General features: G+C 34.4%; 1 protein-coding gene and 1 non-coding gene across 6 annotated transcripts in view; one reads left to right on the top strand and one right to left on the bottom strand.

The window, feature by feature from the left end:
- The window catches only part of USP15 (ubiquitin specific peptidase 15), a 148288-nt gene that overhangs the window by 55837 nt on the left and 67674 nt on the right, over positions 1-24777 (top strand). For 4 of the 5 annotated variants that reach the window (XM_010381127.2, XM_030939739.1, XM_010381129.2 and 1 more), the window contains 2 exons: positions 6416-6561; positions 10800-10861. In XM_010381127.2, the coding sequence (XP_010379429.1) occupies positions 6416-6561; positions 10800-10861 (208 nt within the window). Of the gene's footprint in view, positions 1-6415; positions 6562-10799; positions 10862-19995; positions 21534-24777 lie in introns of those variants that run through there. The other variant, XM_010381131.2, reaches the window with a different exon arrangement.
- On the bottom strand, positions 18927-19029 carry LOC115900135. Its single transcript, XR_004059814.1, has one exon. It is a non-coding gene; the product is annotated as a U6 spliceosomal RNA (small nuclear RNA).

Genomic DNA, 24777 nt, shown 5'->3' with positions numbered 1-24777 from the left:
TATAGACATTCAATTTCCAGCTTTGATGCAGTGTCTTAGAGTTAAATTATTTATTGTTTCTTGTATGCTTTTGCATTTATTAAATGAATTTTAACATTTGTGCCATTTTGCTTTTTTAAAAAACATCAAATAATTATTGTTTTTATTTAGCAACTGGTGTGTCATTTGTAACATAGACCTTTAAATAATAACTTAATTACATCTTGGTAAGGTAGCATGGAAAATTAAAATGGGTTATTTCATTTTTTCTCCTAGTTTATTATTTTGTACTATAAATACAGGTAAGTAGCTAAGGCAGCAGGCTTAGCGTTATTTTGACACATTGATTTTTCAAATTAATGAGTGGCATAAGCAGTTGTAAGTCTCAAATATAAGTGGACTTAATTCTCTCTATGTATTAAAATTTATATAAATTGTTTTATTTCTATTTAAAAGACAGTTTTAATTTTTGGTAAAGAATATATTGAATAAAATATTTTTTAAAATAAATGATTATGAATTTAATAAAAATTACTTTTTGTTTCATAAAACAACTCAGAAAATTTTAAAGTATTTAATTTCAAATGAAGATGTAAAACAAGATTAATGGTGATAACATTGATCTTAGAAAATACAAATGAACAGTGAAGAAGGACACATAACTTTTAGAACCCAGCATGGAAGAAGATTAGCAAATTTATGAATTATAGCACGGCATAAGATTTCCTTGTTGGAACCACTTGGGACCAATGAACTGAATTTCATTAAGTGCATTTGACTTTCTTTCACCACTTATCCACCTCACAGCAGGAAAATTCTTTCAACCCTTTTAACCTATATTTTTTATGAAATAGTAGCATTATTCAAGTACTCAGTGCTTGGTTAATCCTAATGTTTGCACCAAATAAAATACAGCATTATGTTATGAATCTTTATTCTCCCCTCTTCATTTAGCTAGAACATTTATAAGTTCAAGATTAAGTTTCAATAAGCTCATAGTTGGCCGGACGCGGTGGCTCACACCTGTAATCCCAGCACTTTGGGAGGCTCAGGCGGGTGGATCACCTGAAGTGAGGAGTTCGAGACCAGCCTAGCCAACATGGTGACACCCCATCTCTACTAAAAGTACAAAAATTAGCCAGGTGTAGTGGGCGTGCGCCTGTAGTCCCAGCTGCTTGGGAGGCTGAGGCAGAAAAATTGCTTGAACCTGGGAGGTGGAGGTTGCAGTAGACCAAGACCATGCCACTGTACTCTAGCCTGGTGACAGAGTGAGACTTCATCTCAAAAAAAAAACAGCTCATAGACTCATCTTTCTAAAATGAATGCTTAAAAGATAAGGAATTTCATATATAAATGTTATTGTAATTATTATTACAGATAAATTGCTTGACTTTTGAATTTCCAGACTTATGGAATATATTCAGGAAAATAAGATGTTTCTACATATTAAAAACAAAGTTTTCAACATATGAAAATATTTTAATCATATGGGTATGTACATGAGAAGAGTCTATAAATTTAACAAAGGTAATCTGTTAAAATTAATTCAGAGTCGTCTCTGAAATTTGTAGCCAATTGGAATATAAATGAGAAGCTACCTCTTAAAATAATGTTTTCTAGTTATTTTTAAAGTTTGGTATTTTCTTCTCTCCCTACCTCATTTTGATAGGAAAATTATATATAAATATGAGACCATCAGAAATCTTATTTTAGAACATTATTATACTAAGTATTTTGAAATTCAGGAAAATCAGCAACTGATTTAATTTCTGAATTCAAAACAAGCATTATGGGTTCTCATGATAAGAACTGTGTAAGAATTTGTCACAAAGATATATACTTTATAAAGGATCACTGCTTCAAAAAGTTTACAATCTAGCATAGATTTTAGTCAACATAGATTAATATACTAATACTTTAAAATGCTAGATAAATTGGATATATACTTTAACATTCTGTATGAACCCAATTTTTGCATAGCTATAATTTCTTACTGTATTAAATCATTGTTTTTCAAACTGGATTGTTGATATTTTGGTGGTTCATTAAACAGTTTTGGGAGTAAAGAAAATTGAATGGGAGATATTAGAATACAAAATATCAACATACATATGTATGTCCTGGGTCACAGTTTCTTACTATAGCTCTTAGTTTAAACAGTTTGAAAGTCTGTATTAGAATGAGTCTTCTTTTTAAGCAAAAAGGTTTGCAAAAATTATAATTTGTCAAGTCAGGAATTTTAGACACTTCATGATTATGGTTATCACACAGGTTAACAGTTACTGAATATTTACTATGTTTTAAGCACTTTACAGGAATTTTCTTGTTTGAAGTTAAACAAGCAAGTGTCTTCCTCTTATACATAATGAAACTGAGATTTAGAATCTACCTCAATTCACCGTGGTACCAAGTGGTAGAGCTAGTACTTTAACTTCATAAGCAGAGCTCTTAAACTCTCATCTCTCAATTGCTGCCTTACACAATCTGTGTATGCTAAAGGAATATTCATTTTGGAGATATTAATTGGGCTGATTTTGTTTTTCTAAAGGAAGTGGGTTTTGAAACACAGAATTTACTTAAGAAACTTAAGATGCATATATATTTTTCCCCTATGGTCTTTTAAGAAATCTTGATTGAAAATGATTAAAATAGCTATGTATGTGAAATACAGCTGTATAAATTTTATAAACAGAATTAAGAAGTATAAGTGTCTGTTTTCTCGTTACCAAATTAATAAAATATTTTGTTTTCAGCTAATACTACTTACATTGATATATAGTAAAAATGATTGCAGGCCATAGGCCATATCTAAATGATTTACCTATCAGGGCCAAAATCTTCTGCCCTCAAATATTTTCTGCCAAAATTGATATATTTGAACATTGAGCATGTTCAAGTAAGAGAGATAAAATAATAGTTTTATTTTCCTTTAAGATTACTAAAAACATAAAACTTCTTGAAAAATATGATTTAATTTCTGTGACCTATATTAATATTTTTTAATTCCTAATTTTTGTGAGTAACCTGTATTATTTTTCTACCTCTGTTTGCTTTTCATTAACTGGCTAGTATAATTGAATTAATACGTGGAAAAATAAGCACACACTGTCAGTCCTTTGACCATTCTCAACTTCAGTGATCTTAACCTGTACCCAAGTTCAGCCACCAATTATTATAGTTAAACCCTAGACTGTTGTTATCTGTAACTGCACTTGCCAAATTTCAATTTTAGCATCCTGCGTTCTGGTCACCACTTTCCTGCTCTCATTTTCTCTTGAGCCCACTACATTAGACATCGAAACCTACCACTCCGTTGGTACTACTTCTGTCATAGTCTCTCATGATCTTGCCATTGACAAATCCAGTGGTAATATAGAAATCTTCCATTTTCCTGACCTGCCAGCAAAGTACAACACAGTTAAACTACTTTTCCATCTAGAAGCACTTTCTCTTCACATGGCTTCCTGGGTACAGTTTCTCACTGGCTGCATCTTGTTGGAGTCCTTTGCAAAACCCTCTTCGTATTCTTTATCTCAAAATATCAGTGTCTCCATATTCTCCCAGCCCTGCTTTCCTTGGTGATTTCTTTTGTTCTCCTGGCTTTAAATATTTTCCACTTGTTGATATCTTTTAAGTTGATAGGTCCTGCCCTAAAGTCTCCCATAATTCCAGTTTGAACTATCCCATATCTTCATTTGTATATCTGACAGGCTTCTCAAGAAGACTATCAGGCATAAAACTAAGCTCCCTTTCCCAAAAAACTTGAGGCTCTGTCATTCTTCCTTATCTCCATAATTCCCACTTTTGCTCTTCCAGTTGCTTAGGCCAAAAATCATTTCTGATTCCTTTATTTCTCACCCTTCATGTAATCTAGCAGCATATCTTCTTAGCAATTCCTTCAGAATTTATTCTCAGTTGGACCACTTAACACTACTTCCATTGCCACCACTTTGGTTAGGATTGCTGCAGTAGCCTGGTTACCCACCTTTGACCTTGAGTTAGTCCATTCTCACACTGCTATGAAGAACTGCTGGAGACTGGGTAATTTATGAAGAAAAGAGGTTTAATTGACTTACAGTTCATAGGCTGTACAGGAAGCGTGGCTAGGAGGCCTCAGAAAACTTAACACTCACAGTAGAAGGCAAAGGGGGAAGCAACCACATCTTACTATGGCATAGCAGAAGAGAGAGCAAAGGGGGAAGTGCTGCACACTTTCAAACCACCAGATCACGTGAGAACTCACTCACTGTCACGGGAACAACGAAGGGGAAATCTGACCCCATGATCCAGTCATCTCCCACCAGGTGCCTCCTCAAACACTGGGGATTACAATTTGGCATGAGATTTGGGTGGGGACACAGAGCCAAACCTTATCAGACCTTCTGCATTGTTCTTCACTAGCAGCAAAAGTGAACATTTAAAATGTCAGTCATATGCCGCTTCTCTTCCCAGCTCCTCAATAGCTTCCTTTTTTGCTCAGATTAAAATATAAATACTTTGATAGCTCACAAAAGTGTATATAATCCTGCAGAAGTACCTTCATAGTCTTATTTCTACTTCACATATTCTACTTCAGCCACATTGATGTACCAGGCTATTCTAAAACATGCCAAGCACGTTTGCACCTCAAGGCTTTTGCTTTACTACTCCTACGCCTGTAATGTTCCCACATATGTAAAGTAGATTGCAAAACTCGAGTAAATTTCCACATTTGTTTATAATATGTACACAGATGCCTGTATTAATAGAAAACACATCCAGAAGAAATATCAGAATGTCAACAGTGGTTATATCTAGGTAGACATTTTATTTATATTTGTCAGTATTTTTAGTATTTTTGCCAAGAGCAAAAATTATTTTTGCCCTCAGGAAAAATTTATTCATTTTTATAGAAAGATCAAAACAGCTCCCTTCCTTGGCTTCTTCATTTATCCTCCTTCCTAGGTAGTGTTTTGTTTCTTGATCTTGGTGCGGTTTACATGGGTGTGTCCACTTTGAAAATTTATCACAAGATACGATTAGTGCATGTTTCTGTATACACGTTCACTTTAATAAAAAGAACGAAAAGAAAAAAAGACAACCCTGCCAAAATAGAAAGCAGTACTGATAAGGCTTGGCTATGTGTTCCCACCCAAATCTCATGTCAAATTGTAATCCCCCATGTGTTGGAGGAGGTGCTTGCTGAGAGGTGTTTAAATCATAGAGGCAGGTTTCCCCCTTGCTGTTCTTGTGATAGTGAATGAGTTATCATGAGATAGGGTTGTTTAAAACTGTGTAGCACTTCCCCCTTCGCACTCTCTCCTGCTCTGCCATGATAAGATGTGCTTGCTTCCCCTTCGTCTTCCAACATGATTTTAAGTTTCCTGAGGCCTCCTAGCCATACTTCCTGTAGAGCCCATGGAATTGTAAGTCAATTAAACCTCTTTTCTTCATAGATTACCCAGTCTTAGGTAGTTCTTTATAGCAGTGTGAGAACAGACTAATACAGGTACTAAGATTATATTTATTTTATGTAATTATTTGAATATTCTGGGTGATTTGCTTTAAGTTTTGAGATAATGCTGTTGATATTTTGAATTAGTGCCTTTTTTTCTACTGATTTAATGCCCTTATCAAAACCTCACTGACTACAAGACTATTACAAAACATTAGCTGCTAAGTAGATAGTATTATTGGACTAAATTATATAGGATAGATGTAGGTTTTCATATTTCTTCAGAGAACATATATTATTGTTTAATATTTTATAATTTTTTTCAAAACTAATCAACTATTCTAAAATTTAAAAGTATTCTGTATTCATATATCAAAATATTTTGATTATTATTTTCTTGAGTTGGTTAGGCAAGTTATTAACCAGAACTGTATGAAATTTCAGTAAATTGATTTAGAAATCAGAAAAAGACATGGCTTTACCTTGAAAATACTAAATTTTGGTGAATACAGACATCCCTTCAAACAAGGCACTTTCTTTTTTATTGTGTCCATATGTTCTCGTTAGCTGTTCAGTTTAATATAAACTATTTTTAAATTGCTTATATGGTACTTAAAAAATTTTCCACCTGTAACATCTCTTAATCATACTTTAATTCCTACATCTCCTGAGAAAATATTTTAATTATAATATGTTAAAAGTTAAAGTTTATCCTGTGTATCATAATTTATATTTTAGTGTTAGGTGATTGAACTCTTAACTTTTGAGATTTTAAATTCCCCAAGTAATTTGTTGGAGTACAAATACCATTTTTTCCATGAAAAGCACACTCGGTCTCAAAAACCCTTTTGTTGGTTTGTGTTTTATAGATTTATTACGTATTTAGTCTTGATTTTCTATTAGTATTTTAAATTTAGAATTTTTATGCTGGTAACATTTAGCTATATGTGGTACATTTTGAAATACATACTATATTTATATATCTTTCCTCCTTAAATCTAGATACAATTGAAAAGGAAATAAGAAAAATCTTCAATATTCCAGATGAAAAGGAGACCAGATTGTGGAACAAATACATGAGTAATACATTTGAACCACTGAATAAACCAGACAGCACCATTCAGGATGCTGGTTTATACCAAGGACAGGTATTGTTTATTTTAAGCGTACTATACATGAAGGCTTTTGGATTCACAAACTTTAATCAATATCCTGGCAATATATAATGGGCTCTGCTGTTTCTGGCTTCCTCTTTCTAAACTCATCTCTTGTCTCTCCTTGCTGGTTACTGACTCTGACTTCTGATTCCCTTCTTGAACTTGGGAATAATCTACTTGTTAAAAAAAAATCATTTTTAATGAGAAAAAAATCCCAGCTAATATTATAAGGTGGGGCAGCAAACTTTCTGTGAAAGACCAAATAGTAAACATATAGGGAGCATCTCTTATTTACACATTTCTTTGTTACAAATTACAGTTCTCTGCAGGCCATAAAGTAGCATCTAAAATGTTGCCATTGTAGTACACAAAAATAAGCATAGATGATACATCAATATATGAGTATGGCTGTGTTCTAATAAAACTGTTTATATAAATGTGCAGCAGGCTAAGTGAACTCTAGTTTGCCAGCCCTTGTTGAAAGGTGTCAGCTCCCAATTTGGCTTTTTTGTTGTTTGTTTGAGACAGTCTTGCTCTGTCTCCCAGGCTGGAGTGCAGTGATGCAATCTCGGCTCACTGCAGCCTCCGCCTCCCAAGTTCAAGTGATTCTCCTGCCTCAGCCTCTTGAGTACCTGGGACTACAGGCATGTGCCACCACACCCAGCTAATTTTTGTATTTTCAGTAGAGACGAGGTTTCATCATGTTGGCCAGGAAGGGGCAGAATGGTCTCGATCTCTTGACCTCGTGATCCGCCCGCCTCAGCCTCCCAAAGTGCTGGGATTACAGGTGTGCACCACTGTGCCCGGCCAGTATTTTTTTAATGGTATAATCCAAATAAATTAAAGTATTGAGAAATGAAGAGGTTTAGTCACAGTCAGCAAGTCCTACTGATTCTACCTTCTAACTGTCTCTTGAAGTAATCTCTGTGTTCCATTCTCAGCCCTTCCTCTATCTCCAGGCTCTTGTATGTCTGCTCAATCTTTCTTCCTTTGTTTTTTTGTTATTAGCAGGTAACAGTAGGACAGTCTTGTTTTTGCCAGAATATTCATTCTAAAATGTAAACTTCACTGTCTTCCTTTCATAAACTTTTCCTGGTTCCTTAATAATTAAGTCCAGGCACTTTAAGCCAGCGTGCAAGTTATGGTTTAACCTCCTACCTACTCTTCTATCATCTTTAGATTATCTTTGTTTTGTGGTTTATACTCAAGCAGTTCCAAACTGAGCTGCGTATAGTTCCCTGAACACACTATGCTATTCCATACTCTTGTGCTTTCCAATGTGTTACTCCATCTGCCTGATGATGTACATGTCTTTGGAGTCCCTGTATTCATCCAGCAAAAAGTCCTTTTAACCATCCATATAATCAAATTAACCATCCCATACCATCATGTAGGCTAGCCGTATCAGAATGTTCATCCTTCAGGTTCTAGCTCAAATGTCACATCATCTATTCAGCCTTCCCTATTTCTCTCAGTATCCATTGAGGTATAGGGTGTTTCTACTTTGGAGAAAAAATTGCTTTCTTAACTTCCACAAAGATTTATGTATATGTTTTGTATAGTTCATTATATGCTTTAGTTATTTGTATATATTAATCTCCCCAGACTATGAGGTCCTTGTTTTGGTTAGACTTTGTACCCTATTTTTATTTTCAGAACCTAACATGCCTGGTGCTCTGCTAAATAGAAGATTTTTTTGTTTTATTTAAAAATTACTGTTAACGTCAATAATATGATTCTGAGTTGTGGAAAAATTTAGAGAAAGTGAGGGAAATTAATTTTTAGTAAATGCCTACTGTATGTCAAGAATTGTACTAGGCTGTCAAAATACAGTGATTTTCAGATTTATTTTAGTCATTATATTCTTAAGAGAAATCTTAGAAAATCCAGTATGTATTACAGTTAAAAGGGAAATGTAGCTGGTGGAAGCTTGAAGTATGGACCTTGGAAATCCACTGATGAGCCAACACTGCCCTTTTATGTAGCCAGCTGTCTCTTTCTGTGTTCCAGTAGACATAACCTCTCTCCTTGGTTTTCATCCGTTAGGCCTTGAGGTAGCTCCAAAAGTACGATTTGAAATCTATAGAATTCTTTCTTTAAACCTTCTCAGCAATCCTCTGAAATGAATATTACTCTTTTTGTCATGTACATTAGAAAACTGAGACTTAGCGAAATTAAATAATTTTATGTTCTTGATAGGTAAGCATTTATCAGATGGCAGATGAGAGAATAATTTAATAAGATTAAATATCCTTAAGGACTTGATCTTTAAAAACAGGAATATTTCAAAGAATATTCATTAAATTTTTCAGACTATGATATTTCTTCAGCCAGAGAAGATAAATGAACTAAACCCTCTCCTGGACCTTTTTTTCTTTTAATACTTAACATTGAAAGTTTCCTCATTAGAAAATAAAGACATATTAGTGAAGAGTTTGTCTCCCAAAATGGGAGGCATTTCTTCTCTCCTTTTTGTGTGGGTTTAATTTGAATTTTGAAATCTTTTCAAAAATATTTTTATTTTGAGTTAAAGTTTTAACTATAACAAAATTTTATTCAGGAAAGGATACACTTGAATAAAGGACTGAATTTTAATATTTCTGATGGCCTTCAGCATTAGTATTTATGGTTTTTAAAACATGGAATTTTAAGTATAAATATTGTTACGAATTAAGGCATTATGGTTAAATAATTATATGCATAACTTTGAAATCTCCTATAGCTAAAATCTCTTGTTTTAAAACTGACTTAAGTCCTCAAATGATTGTAAAGTTTATATGTATATTTATACATATAGTTTATATGTAACTGTTACTCTTGTATAAATTGCGGTAAAGCAACACATTCTTGAGAAGTTAAACTAAATTTTACTTTGTAAATCTTTAAAAAAATTATAAAACTACATCAGAATGAAAATCAGAAAATTGAGACAGTGATTACTTGTCTCTAGTAGGTAGGGAGAGGAATGTGAAGGAAGGGATCAGTATATTAGGTACATGGTACACTTATTTTTTATATGGTACAAATACACTTTTTAATGTGTGAAATAATAGATTTTTTAAAGCTAACTTTAATATTTAATTAACATCTCTTTTAACAACAAGGTTTCATGAATGTTTTTAAAATCAACATTTTATTGTTTGTTACATATACTGTGAAACATGCTTACATTTTACATAGCTAGGATCTAAATGCCAGTTTATAAATGGCCTAGAAACATATAGTTCACAAGAATATATTGCTAAGTGCGAGTAGAGTAGGTTATGAAATTGCAACTTTAAGAAAAAGAGTTAATGAAACAGTAAATGAAATGTATTCAAATTTGTAATGCCTTGGATTTACTTCAAGTCATATTGTCTGTATTACAGTTTTTCCATGGACATTGTATATTTTAACTTTTTATTGGTATTATCACATATTTCCTTTGCTAATTTAATTATTTTTGCTAAGTTTTTCTTCTTTGCACAGACTAATCCATAGCAAAAACTAGAAGAAAGACTTACTAGACTGGAAGATATAAGGAAAGATTTTAGGGTGTTTTAAAATAAAGTATAGCTCCACCAAAGCCTATACTTTTTATTTATTCGAGGTGTTTTCTGTCTGCCTCATCCATGCTGTAACGGAGAACTTCAGTCTGATTCTCATAAATGGGACTCTATCATTTGTATATTTAAAGATTCTATAATTTCCATGGCGATAATGTAAATACACACTAATTTCAAAACCCCAAATAAATTCTACATAATCTGTAATTTGGAATTATCTGTCATCCTTCTTCTGCATTTGCATAAAAATAAGTTAGCCAAGATCCTATGTCAGTGTGTTTAACAACTGCAAACATTTATTGAGCATCTCTCATTTACAGAGTTCTCTGTTACAACCTACAAATACAAATAGAAAATATATTCTCTGAATTCAAGGAATTTATATTCTGTTTACTTGGTTTACGTTTTCTTATACTTAAAGTCATGGAACCAATGGTTTTCTTTACAGTTTATCTTCTACAGTTCCTTCTCACTATCATTACTGATTTTTTGTTATCTGAGGTCTTTTAGTTTCCCCTGCCTAGCTTTGGAATCGAAATGCGGATTACCTGTTCACCTTGTCTACTGTTTTGCTTTATATAATCACAGAGTTACTTTAGTTTCTTAGTTTACCCAGCTATCTTCTAAAGTTATTTTAAATTCAGAGTTATGGAAAAACACCCTTTTATTGTGTCGTATTTGCAGGTATTAGTGATAGAACAGAAAAATGAAGATGGAACATGGCCAAGGGGTCCTTCTACTCCTAAGTAAGTGCTGCCACTTCTTATGGGCTTATTGTATGATTTTGAAGCCTTTGATGTTAAATAATCAAATCCACAATGATAGAAGAACCTAGTTGTGTATTGCAGAAATTCATGCCTTCTTTATCTTTGAGTATTTTATTCTTAGTATACAAGCTATCTACATTTGCTCTTAATTAATATGTTACTATTTTAAAAGCTTCCAATTATAAATCTCTTAAGGCATAGTATAAATATATGGTATAAATGAGAAAGTTACATTTTCTAATACAGTCAAATCATTAAACATTTGTTTAATTTTTTGAAGCTTTTTGTGCTTTTTTAAAGTATCTTAAAATATTTCTTTATCAAAATGAATCTGATGTGAAAGTAATATATTTATTCAAATGAGAGTTTTAGAATAAAAAATAACAAATAGAGGAGTATATGATGTATTTTCGAGGGTAAATGAAAGAAGAATTAGGAATCTTTTTAGCTGTTTTAGAACTAACAGATCTGTACTCCATTATCAAAACACAAGGCCAGTTGTGTTTAAGTATTCAGACTTCTCACAGCTTTAAGAAGTAATATGGTACATGTCCCCCCAGTACTGTAATGTTTCATTTCTGCAAAAGGACACTTTATAATCAAACACATTAATATTTTTTCAGCAAATATTCACACTAAGTGGGATAAATAAGGACTATAAATAGTATTATATCGGTTCAGGTTAGGTTGCCACTAAATGAACTGTGAAAAAATTTTTAAGTTTTCAGAGCTTTGGAATTTCAGATGTTCTGATAAGGGATTGTAAACCTGTATTTTGAAATTCTTAATGATATTTTTAAATAAAATTAAAAATTAATAACAATTCAGTGCATTTTAACCAAGCAAGTAAAAAGTCTGCAACTTTATTTTATTTAAAACTACAATGCACCCTCTGGGCGCAGTGGCACATGCCTGTAATCCCAGCACTTTGGGAGGCCAACGCAGGTAGATCACAAGGTCAGGAGTTTGAGACCAGCCTAGCCAACATGGTGAAACCCCATCTCTACTAAAAATACAAAAATTAGCCGGGAGCGGTGATGCATCCCTGTAATCCCAGCTGCTTGGGAGACTGAGACACGAGAATCACTTGAACCTGAGAGGCAGAGGTTGCAGTGAGCTGAGATCGTGCCACTATACTTCCAGCTTGGGCAACAGAGTGAGACTTTCTCCAAAAAATAAATTAATTAAATAAAATAAAACCACAATGTACCTTTTATAAGTGGTTTTCTATCCTTTTAATCTTATGTGAATTTTTTTTTTCATTTAAAAATATCATGAGAAGGCACCTAAATATGTTAATTATGTGGAGGTGATTTTTATTCTTACCCTACTTAGTTGGATGTAGTACAAGGGTAGAACTTAGTATAAAAGTAGAACTTTTATTAAGAAGATGTTAATATTAAAAGCATGTGGGTTGAATTATGTAGATTTAATAACTGATGAAGGTTTAGATACGAATATTTTTTGTGAACATTTACTTTTAGTCTTCAAAGCAGAACCACTGTTGTTTCCTAAATGTTTAGATTGCTATGTACTTGCTTTATCTTTAAATTATTTTTGAAATTACAAAATTGTTTGTGGATTAATATTTAAAAAAAAAAAAACATGAGTTCTAAAGATTGAGAAATCTTTTCTATTCAAAATGACTATTTTTGCCCAAAAGATAAGACTAATTTTATATTTTCTTTTATTCCCTAATAACACAATATCATTTTTATTTATTCCAACAACTGTAGTACTTGGCTTTGTGTAAAAGAAAACACAGTTTCCTATGTAATACCCAACACACCATACTCATGCAATAAATATTGGTGAATGCAGGTGCTGCATTAGAGATGTACAAAAGTACAATTAAGAGTCCCATTTTTCACTGGATCTACTAGTTTAATAAGGATGCCATATATTAAAGCATAGAAAAGTTAAACATCCATTCCCTCTAAAATGAAGAGAAATACTATGTAGCAGTATGGCATAAATTGCCAAATAATTTACTAGAATACAGAAAAAGATTTGCAGCTGTATATGAAAAGATTCTCAGAAAACTAAGAATAAAGGAAAATTCTAACTTAACACAACCTATATACCTCAAGTCTATAGCAAAAGTTATATTTCATTGAGAAATTTTTAGCACAATTTAAATAACAGTAGGAGATAAGAAAGAAGAAATAAAGTTCACTATTTGTATATGATATAGTCATTTGTATAAATTCCAAAACAGCAAACTACTAGAACTGAGAAAATTCAGCAAGGTTGTCTAATATAAGATTAATTTATAAAAAGCAGTTGTTTTTTCTATACCGAGAGATCAGCAGTCTTTTTAAAATGTTTTCAGCTTTGTGGGCCATGTGGTCTCTGTCATAACTGTAACTGCTGATGTAGTATGAAAGCAGCCTTAGACATCATGTCAAGAGATGGCAATGCCTGTGTTCCAATAAAACTTTATTTGTAAGTAGATGGCAAGCTTGGATTTGACCTGTGAGCCATAGATTTCTAACCCCTGCCATTTATCATGAGAAACCCACTTAGAAAATAGTCTAACAAAAAGTAACTTAATTAAAAATGTATAAAACCTTCATGGGAAAAAAATATGTTTATTAGAAAATAAAAGATTGTCATGTAATATATGGCTTAACCTAGTAATGCCTGTTTTCTCTAAAGCACATCAGTGTCTCCTGTTCAAAATTCTTTTTTTTTTTTTTTTTTTTTTTTAAGAAACTTGACAAACTCATTTTAAAGTTAATATAGACCAATACAAGTCCAGGATTAGCTGAATCAGTTTTGACAGAAAAGAAGAAGGAAGGAACACTGGACCTACAAGTTAATTGAGAGTTACTGTAAAATTATACTAATAACAACAACATAATGCTAGCAAAAGAAAGGCAAATAGATTGGTATAAACGAGTACTCTCAGACAGATTCATGTATATTTGACAACTTGGTATATGACGTGGCACAATTAGGTCGTGAGGTTGCTTAAAGCAGATGATCACTTAGATTTAATAGGAGTACTGGCTATTTGGAAAAAAAGAAAGCTAGAGCCCTACCTTCTACTTTATATGCAAAGGCTAACTCTAGAAGGATTAAAGACCTCAATAAGAAATATAACACTTTAAAGTGAATAGTAGGCTGGGCATAGTGGCTCATGCCTGTAATCCCAGCACTTTGAGCGGTCAGGAGTTCAAGACCAGCCTAGCCAACATGGTGAAACCCTGCCTCTACTAAAATTACAAAAATTAGCTGGTATGGTGGTGGACACCTATAGTCCCAGCTAGTCGGGAGACTGAGGCAGGAGAATTTCTTGAACCCGGGAGGCAGAAGTTTCAGTGAACCAAGATCGTGCCACTGCACTCCAGTCTGTATGACAGAGTGAGACTCTATCTGAAAATAAATATATAAATAAAAGTGAATAGTAGCAATTTTGGAGAATAGTTACATCATAGGGATCATAGAACATAATGTTCAAATTTAGTGGATCTGATTACATCTGAATTAAGGATTTCTGTTAAAAGAACTATACACAGAGTTCAAAGTCAGATGTCAGCTTTGGAACTTTTAAAACCAAAAGGGAATAATACCTGTAATACATTAAGAATTCCTATAAGTTAACAGAAACAAAGAAAAATAGCTTCTAAAAAATAGATAAAAGATACTAACAATTTAAATAAAGAGTAGCCAAGTGCTGAGAGGTAGATGAGAAGATAGACAAATTCACTAGTAATCAGAAAAAAAATGAATGTAAATGAGATACAATTTTTCACCCATCAGAATGACAAATATTTAAAAGTTTGCTGATGCTAAGTGTTGGGTATGGTGTAGACATCTGTGTACTTACGATGCCAGTGTAAACTGATATTGTCATTCTGTAAATCAGTCAATAGTTAATTAAACCAGAAGTGTTTAATCCCTCTGACCTAGCACTCAGGGGAATTTTTAAACAGATCTGTGAGGAGATAATCTTTGTAGCTGTATAGTTTGTGGTAGTGGGGATTTGGAGATAACCTAGCTAAATATCCATCACTGGTAAATAGAGCAGATAAGAAAAATGAGATGGTAGTAACAATGGTGAGATCTTTAAAACTAGATGAAACTTTAAAACATACAGTTGAGAGAAAGAAGCAATGAGATTCATAAATATTTAAGAACATAGAAAAAGCACAGTAGAAGGAAATCGGAGTAGAGATAATAGTAGGAAAAAAGGAAACAAGTTTGAGGAAGTATCATTTGCTAAATTTATTTATATTATATTTCTATAGTTGAAGCAAGGGTACAGACTCTATTTTCTGGATGAATGCTGGCTTAAAAAAAACAAATGGGGCTGGGCACGGTGGCTCATGCCTATAATCCTAGCACTTTGGAGGCTGAGACAGGTGGATCATTTGAGGTCAGGAGTTCAAAACCAGCCTGACCAACATGGTGAAACCCCGACTCTACTAAAAATACAAAAATTAGGCATGGTGGCGGACACCTGTAATCCCAACTATTCGGGAGGCTGAGGCAGGAGAATTGCTTGAACCCAGGAGGCAGAGGTTGCAGTGAGCCGAGATCGCACCACTGCACTCCAGCCTGTTCATTGAAAAGCACATTGTAGGCTGAAAAAAGTGGCTCACACCTGTAATCCTAGCATTTTGGGAGGACAGAGGAGGGTCACTTGAGTCCAGGAGTCCAAGATGATTCTGTGCCACATAACAAGACCCTGTCTCTACAAAAAAATACAAAAAATTAGCCAGGTATGGTGGCATGCACCTGTAGTCTCAGCTACTCCAGAAGCTGGAGTGGGAAGATTGCGTGAGCCCAGGAGTTCAAGGCTGCAAAGAGCTATGATCACATCACTCACTGCACTCCAGCATGTGTGACAGAGGAAGACCCTGTCTCCTAAAAGGAAAAAACAAAAACAGAAAAGCATGTTTTAAGCACATTATGTTAGCTTAGGCAAATTTAACTCCAGCTCAAGGCATGTAATTTTAGGTCCTTAGGAAGGACTTCAGGATATTAAGATATAGAACAGTTTATACTCCTCAAAATTGTCACATATTTGCCAGAAGACAACCCCTGGCCTTCAAGATGGCATGAAAATGCTGGTTCTAATATATATCACTAACCTGGAATTTTTCCATCATGTTGCATAGCACATAACCAGTTCCTAGCTAGGGTGTCAAATACCAAAGAAAAATAATTAAAGCTGTAATATGGTGATAGAAAGAAGAATCACTGGTAGAATTTATTAAAACAGTTTCCTGGGCCCCATCCTCAGAATTTCTTATTTGTTATATCTGGGCATGACTCATTTCTAATAAGCTTGCAGGTGACACCAATGCTGTTGGTCTAAGGATGACACTCAGAAATTTTGTAGGTAATGTTTATTGACATTTACTATGTGAACAACATAGTGGCATCCAGGTTCCCACCCCAGACCAGCAAAATATAAATCTTTATACTTAGCCAAGGAATTTGCATTTTAAGTACTTCTTGTGAACAAGAAAATATAAGAATACTACCACAAGTAGGCACATGTGAAACCACATGTTAGTATTTTGTCTGTTCCATACTGCTGAAAATAGAGGAGCCTACTTAGTGCTCTGATGTCCTAAAATTGTATTAGCCCCATTTTGATTAGATTTGAAACTGTATCTTCAGCTGAAGCATAACTTTTTGGGCTACTTGAGAAGAAATGCTAAATAGTCAAGACTGTTGAGGGTAAAATATAATTTAATTTAAAACTTGTAGTCATTTAGTTACAAAAACGATGTGTGTATATGCTTTTTATCAGCACCTAAAACAACTCAAAGTCTGTATTAGAAATCTAAGAACCTACCCAAAAACTACTCACTCAAAAGTTTTCTGGTCAGGTACAGTGGCTCACGCCTATAATCCCAGCACTTTGGGAGGCCAAGGTGGGTAGATCACTTGAGGCCAGGAGTTTGAGACCAACCTGGCCAACATGGTGAAACCCCATCTCCACTAAAAATACAAAAATTAGCCAGGGGTGGTGGCAGCGTCTGCAGTCCCAGCTACTTGGGAGGCTGAGGCAGGAGAATCACTTGAATCCAAAAGGTGGAGGTTGCAGTGAGCTGAGATCGCGCCACTGCACTCCACTCTGGGTGGCAGAGCGAGACTCTGTCTCGAAAAAATAAAGAAAAGAAAAAATTTTCTAACTGAATTTTTTCCTAGATATCAACATATAATTTGAATTTTTTATTTTCATATTCATGCTGCATTTTTTAACCACTGCTTATTTTATCAGGACTAGCATTTCTAATCTAGTTTTTAAGTTTGATTTCTTAAACAGCCTCTTAAAAACATGATCTTTTCTAATGATACGTTAGAAAAAGTTTCCTCCCCTAGTTTTAAAAATTCTGTTAAATTTCACCTTTTTTTTTTTTTTAAGGGTTTAGCATTGGGTGGATAATCTAGTTATTCTATTGCAGATGTGTAGTTAGTAAAATCTTATATTTCTAAAAAATGATTTTACAGTGGACTCATTATAGAAGCCTGGGGATTCCTAGAGAGAATTTGATTTAAATTTATTGATTTTCATTAATTAGTCAAAAAGTATTGTCAAAAGACGTGTGCTTAAGTATTTGTTGAAAAAAATTAAGAGTCATTGATAATCTTGAAGAGGTGATTTTTCTTGGACTAGAAAACATCCAAAGAAAAATTTACCATCATCCAGAATAGGACATGAGTGGCAGAAAAAAAAATCAAATGGAAAACCATGCTAATAGCTCTTACTCATACACTGTGCCTCTGCCATTTGTGGTGTTCTGATTAAGGGAATTCCAAATTGATGACTGAAACTCTACAATCTCATGACACAATAGTATTTTCACAGCACTGTCTTCCTGAGTGCTCTGCTTGGAGAGAGGAAGAACTTTATAAATAAAACCATTGCATACTACTTTTTTGGTTGAGACAGATAGTAAGCACCTAGGTGATTCTGCAATATTCTGTTTTTGTTTTTTTACACCATCCTAAACATCTTTAGAAATTTTTAGAGAGTATTTAATCCCTGTTTGCATTTATAACTGCAAAGCAGTTCAATGGATTTGGAAATGATGCATAGACTCATTTGGTTAAAACTTATTAAAATACATGTTGACTCTAGCCATTCTTTATTCCTTGTCATTCAGCCAGTTCATACATTTCAGTAACACCAGTCTTCAATCTGAAATGCAATCTGTGAACCATAAATCTAGAGTAATATTCCAAAATCTATAATTTGTTGTTGTTGTTTTAAACAGGGCCTCACTCTCATTACCCAGGCTGGAGTGCAGTGGAGCAGTCACAGCTCACTGTAGCCTCGAATTCGCAGGCTCAGATGATCTTCCCACCTTAGCCTCCCAAGTAGCTGGGACTACAGGCACACCACCACACCTGGCTAATTTTTGGGTTTTTTTGGTTTTTTGTTTGTTTGCTTGTTTTGTTTTGTTCTTGTAAAGATGGGGTTTCACCATGTTGCCCAGGCTAGTCTCAAACTCCTGGGCTCAAGCAGTCTGCCTACCTCAGTCTCCCAAAGTGCTGGGATTACAGGCATGAGCCACCGTGCCCAGCTGTTATCTTTTTAAAAGACATTTTGAATCCTTAAATTTCCTTTTATGCCTTATTTTATGTTGTTATCATTCTCATTAAGAAACAGACATAGAGTGGTGTTTTCTGAGACTTTAAAGTTTGAGGTAATGGAATAGCCAAACAAAAATGCTTAGATTACAATTAAAGAAGGGGAGCTGCAGTATGGAGTACTGAGAACTGCAGGTATGGAGTCATATTCCTAAAAATGGGAATATACGCATATATAAATTAACCAAAAATGTAGAGAACAACATACCAAAACCTTAAAGAGCATCCTGAAATAATGAAGGACAGTTGGCATCAAATAGAATAATCATGAAGGCTCAGGAAAACTTGTGCTGATCAAAACAAAAAGTCCCTGATTTTTTAGGGATACATACTGTTGTGTTTTCAGGTGAAATTATGGGTGTCTAGAATTTGCTTTAAACTACTCCAGCTAAAGAGGGGGTCGGAGGGAAGATGAAGGATTATAGAAAAAATAAGAATGGTAGAATGTTAATTTTTGAATATCATCCTTTTGTAGTGGCCATACTAATCTTCTCTGTATCATTCCACTTTTGGTGTATGTCCTGGTAAAGCACACACTAGAATGTTATTTTTGAAGCTGAGTTTCTGATATTAGGTACATGAGGGTTAATGTATGTTTCAAAATTTCTGTAATAAAGTTTAAATAAAAATGGGTTGCAGGTTTGGTGCTTAGATTCATAATGGCTGAAAAACTTATTGTAATTTCATTTATTTAAAATGGAACGTTTTATGTTATCAAATATTATATGTAAAAGTAAGCAGTCAAAATAAGGAAAAATAGAGCTATGAAAAACAATTTATATGTAATGTAAATCTACTTAAACTCTCTTTTGTGTATCTTTAAGCACCTAACATCCTACCTGGCATATAGGAAGCACACAGCAAATGCTGTTGAACTGAACTAATATGTATCTTACAACAGTAAAAATGTTTAATTTTTTAGGAGATTTAGAATGTTTTCTTTCAGAGCTTGTCTTAGGATTGATTATGAGAAATGGAGAGTGTAATGTTGGTCTTGTTTTTGTTACTAAGATAATTTTTGTTTTATGGTGTTAGATTGTATGAAGTTAGGTTGTTTTACAGTGTTGGGTTTGAAAATATAAAAATCTTTACATAACTGTTTTGCTGTGTCAGCATTCAGACTTCTCTGTATTTTGGTTGCTTAACATGGTATTAGATTTCCATGAGTGTTAAATGTTTAGTTGACTTACTAAAAGCAAGTTGTGTTTTTCTATCAAAGTAAGAGGCTCAACTTAGTGTTGAATTGCATGTTTTCAGTTGAAACATATTGGGCATAGAGAAATTCCGATATTACAAACATTCATTTGTCAGGAGTAAGGCTGAATTTTCTCTCTTCATGAAACCACTTCAGCTAAATGGAAGTCATTCCTTTTTCTGTCTGAAGGCACGATATATTATACCTAGCCCAAACTGGCCAAAATTAGTTTAATTCTAGGTAAGTGGTTTGATGTCTAGTTAATTTATGATATTCTTAGCATTTTTTTCTCTCCTTTTTCTAGAGAGCCACTAGAGCAGAGTTGCTAGTGAACAGTTTAATTTCCACATACGTCACAGAAAGAGAGCTAAAGGGCTCTGGTTATCATCCACAGACTGACCAGTCAACCCCTAAATAACCTGATACTAGCTCCACAAATGTTAGCTAGATTGGACCATGTGTAATCTGAGTCAGAAGTCGGAATCAGAAGAGATAAATGATGCGTTATCACTCATCAGGAATGTCTGTAACAGTATTGTAAAATTGTTATACTTTACCTTTACTTGTTGACCACATCCATCCTTATCTCTCTGATCACCTTGCTGTTTAAGGACAGTCCCTGTACTCTACCTATAGTATTTTTCTCGATGCTTCCTGGTCCTTACTTTTTCTTTTATTAACTCCTTTCTCCTACATATTTAAATGCCTAGCATAGTGCCATACATATGGTAAACACTAGTTCATTGTTTTTATTTCTTTCCTCATGTCATCTTCCCCCTCAGCCTGTGAACATAAGCACATCTTCATCTTTAAAACCAAAAACCATATGCTTCCTCCATATACCATCTTTTAGCTTTTTTTTCTTTGACAGCCACCTACATTTAAAAGTCTATACTTAATGTTGCTTGCCACCCATTCAGGATTTAACAAAGTTCTTATTTGTTTTTCCTTTTAACCTAGTTTATTTGACCTGTCTTTAGTATTTCTTTTTGATAACCATCTCCTAAAGAAATTCTCTGAATTTGAATACATGGTACAACCTTTTTTTCCAAGGACTTTGCCTCTCTGACCAGTCCTTTGTCTAGCTCAGTTCCTCTTTGGGGTGGCCACATTTGGTTTTGCAAATTGTGCACAGCTCTAGGGGGCATCATTCACATCATGTGTAGTCTATGTGACAGGCCCTCCCTGGCACGGTGCAGTGCAGCTTCACTAACTGTTTGCAGCAGCTCTGCTCAGACCTTAAATGCATTGACATTCCCTAAATTTCTGTCGGAAGACCTCTTTTATCATACTGTAGTAGGTGTTCAAAATTAGGTGATTCTGTGCTAATCCTCTCCCCCAGTTCAAACTGACACAAAATATGCCATTCTCTATTTCTAGACTAGACCACTTTTCTGAATTCCAGATTTTTCATAAATTTCATGTAGGACTCACCACCTCACATTAAACCAAATCTTTTTACCCCTCTTTCTCCCATCCCCTCAACCTAAACTGTATCCATTTCCTGTGTTGCCTATTTCAAGTACCATCTAAGAGCCATCCTGAGTTCCTCCTCCAGCCTTTCTTCTCTGGTCTAGTTAGTCAGCAAGTCTTGCAGATTCTACCTCCCCACCTGAAGTTTTCAAACACTTTGATCTTGGTACCCCTTTTACATTCTTGAAAATTATTAAAGACTCAAAGAACTTCTGTTATATGGGTTATATCTATTAATATTTGTCATATTTGAAATAGAAATAAGATTTTGAGGTATTTTAAAGTAATAGTACAAAACCGTTGTATTTTGACATGAATAACATTTTAATGAAAATAACGATATTCCAAAACAATAAAATTACCAAAAAGCGTTGCATTGTTTTTTTATTTTTGCAAATTTCTTTACTGTCTGACTGAATAGAGGACAGCTAAATTCTTGTATATTTTTCTGCATTTAATTTATTGTAATACAATGTTTGGGTTGAAGTACATGAAGCAAATTCAGCCTCACACAGATACATAGTTGAAAAGGAGTGTTTTCAGATCATTAATACCACATCAAAACTTGACCAGTGGTGGTTTAAGTCTTAAAGTTTAATGATAGAATCTGAAACCATATCAATGAACCTTTTGTAATATTAAAATCTTTCAAATGTAAATTTCATACATTTTGGTCATTTGAAAAATATTGATTCACTGAGTTATGCAGATCTTCCAAATGTTGACACATTGTATTCTACAGTTTTTTTCAAATCACATTTTTTAAAACATCACCTGTCTTATGAGAAAAACCTAAGTATTGGGAAGCTGTCAACTTTGTGGTGTCAGAGTCAAGTTTTCCAAGATTCTAATTCTTGCTCGAAAGCCCATATTTTATCATTGGCAGCAAATACATTGTTTTCCTTAAAGACACAGCCTTCCTTCATTCATTTTTGAGAAAACCTCTGCTTGATAGCCATATTAGTCCATTTTCATGCCGCTGATAAAGACATATAGGAGACTGGGCAATTTACAAAAGGAAGAAGTTTATTGGATTTACAGTTCTACATGACTAGCGAGGCCTCACAATCATGGTGGAAGGCAAGGAGGAACAAGTCATGTTTCAGAGGGAGCTTGTGCAGAGAAACTCCTGGTTTTTGTGTGTGTGTGTGTGTGTCTTTTTTTTATTTTATTTTAAGTTCTGGGATACATGTGCAGAATGTGCAAGTTTGTTACATGGCTATGCATGTGCCATGATAGTTTGCTGCACCTATCAACCCGTCATCTAGGTTTTAAGCCCCACATGCATGAAGAATTTGTCCTAATGCTCTCCCTCCCCTTTCCCCCCACTCGCTGACAGGCCCCGGTGTGTTGTTCCCCTCCTTGTGTCTATGTGTTCTCATTGTTCACCTCCCACTTACGAGTGAGAATATGTGGTGTTTGATTTTCTATTTCTGTGTTTGCTGAGAATGATGGCTTCCAGCTTCATCCATGTCCCTGCAAAGGATGTGAATTTGTTCTTTTTTATGGCTGCATAGTATTCCATGGTGTATATGTGCCACATTTTCTTTATCCAGTCTATCATTGATGGACATTTGGGTTGGTTCCAGGTCTTTGCTATTGTAAATAGTGCTGCAATAAACACATGTGCATGTGTTTTTATAGTAGAATGGTTTATAATCCTTTACCTAGTAATGGGATTGCTGGGTCAAATGGTATTTCTGGTTCTAGATCCTTGAGGAATCGCCACACTGTCTTCTGCAATGGTTGAACTAATTTATGCTCCCACCAGTAGTGTAAAAGCATTCCTGTTTCTCCACATCTTCTCCAGCATCTGTTGTTTTCTGACTTTTTAATAATCGCCATTCTGACTGGCGTGAGATGATATCTCATTGTGGTGGGATTTGCATTTCTCTAATGACCAGTGATAAAGAGCTTTTTTTCACGTTTGTTCGCTGCATAAATGTCTTCTTTTGAGAAGTGTCTGTTCATATCCTTCGCCCACTTTTTGATGGGATTGTTTTTTTTTCTTGTAAATTTGTTTAAGTTCCTTGTAGATTCTGGATAATAGCCCTTTATCAGCTGGATAGATTGCAAAAATTTTCTTCCATTCTATAGGTTGCCTGTTCACACTGATGATAGTTTCTTTTCCTTTGCAGAAGCTCTTTAGTTTGATTAGCTCCCATTTGTCAATTTTGGCTTTTGTTGCGATTGCTTTTGGTGTTTTAGTCATGAAGTCATTTCCCGTGACTCTGTCCTGAATGGTATTGCCTAGATTTTCTTCTAGGGTTTTTATGGTTTTGGGTTTTACATTTAAGTCTTTAATCTATCTTGAGTTAATTTTTTGTAAGGTATTAGGAAGGGGTCCAGTTTCTGTTTTCTGCATGTGGCTAGCCATTTTTCCCAGCACCGTTTATTAAACAGGGAATCATTTCCCCATTGTTTGTGTTTGTCAGGTTTGTGAAAGACCACATGATCTTTTATTGATTTGCATGTGTTGAAACAGCTTTGCATCCCAGGATGTGTGGAGTTATTTCTGGGGCCTCTGTTCTGTTGCATCGGTCTACATATCTTTTTTGGTACTAGTACCAGGCTGTTTTGGTTATATAGCCTTGTAGTATAGTTTGAAGTCAGGTAGCATGATGCCTCCAGCTTTCTTCTTTTGCTTAGGATTTTCTAGGCTATACTGGCCCGTTTTTGGTTCCATATGAAATTTAAAGTAGTTTTTTCTAATTCTGTGAAGAATGTCAATGGTAGCTCAATGGGAATAGCATTGAATCTATAAATTACTTTGGGCAATGTGGCCATTTTCACAGTATTGATTCTTCCTATCCATGAGCATGGAATGTTTTTCCATTTGTTTGTGTCCTCTCTTACTTCCTTGAGCAGTGGTTTGTAGTTCTCCTTGAAGAGGTCCTTCACGTCCCTTGTAAGTTGTATTCCTAGGTATTTTACTCTCTTTGTAGCAGTTGTGAATGGGAGTTCACTCATGATTTGACTCTCTGCTTGTCTGTTTTTGGTGTATAGGAATCCTTGTGATTTTTGCACGTTGATTTTCTATCCTGAGACTTTGCTGAAGTTGTTTATCAGCTTAAGGAGATTTTGGGCTTAGACGATGGGCTTTTCTAAATATACAATCATGTCATCTGCAAACAGAGACCATTTGACTTCCTCTCTTCCTATTTTAATACTCTTTATTTCTTTCTCTTGCCTGGTTGTCCTGGCCAGAACTTCCAATACTTCGTTGAATAGGAGTGGTGAGAGATGGCATCCTTGTATTGTGCCGGTTTTCAAAGGGAATGCTTCCAGCTTTTGCCCATTCAATATGATGTTGGCTATGGGTCTGTCATAAATAGCTGTTATTTTTTTGAGAGATGTTTCATCAATAACTAGTTTATTGAGAGTTTTTAACATGAATGGATGTTGAATTTTATTGAAAGCCTTTTCTGCATCTATTGCAATATTCATGTGGTTTTTGTCATTGGTTCTGTTTATGTGATTGATTACTTTTATTGATTTGCATATGTTGAACCAGCTTTTCTTCCCTGGGATGAAGCCCACTTGATCATGGTGGATAAGCTTTTTGATGTGCTGCTGGATTCGGTTGACCAACATTTTATTAAGGAATTTTGCA

The sequence above is a fragment of the Rhinopithecus roxellana genome, chromosome 10 (assembly GCF_007565055.1).
Source record: "Rhinopithecus roxellana isolate Shanxi Qingling chromosome 10, ASM756505v1, whole genome shotgun sequence".
NCBI classification, from domain to species: Eukaryota; Metazoa; Chordata; class Mammalia; order Primates; family Cercopithecidae; genus Rhinopithecus; species Rhinopithecus roxellana.
The sequence above is the reverse complement of the archived record's forward strand: the minus strand, read 5'-3'. Positions and strand labels throughout refer to the sequence as shown.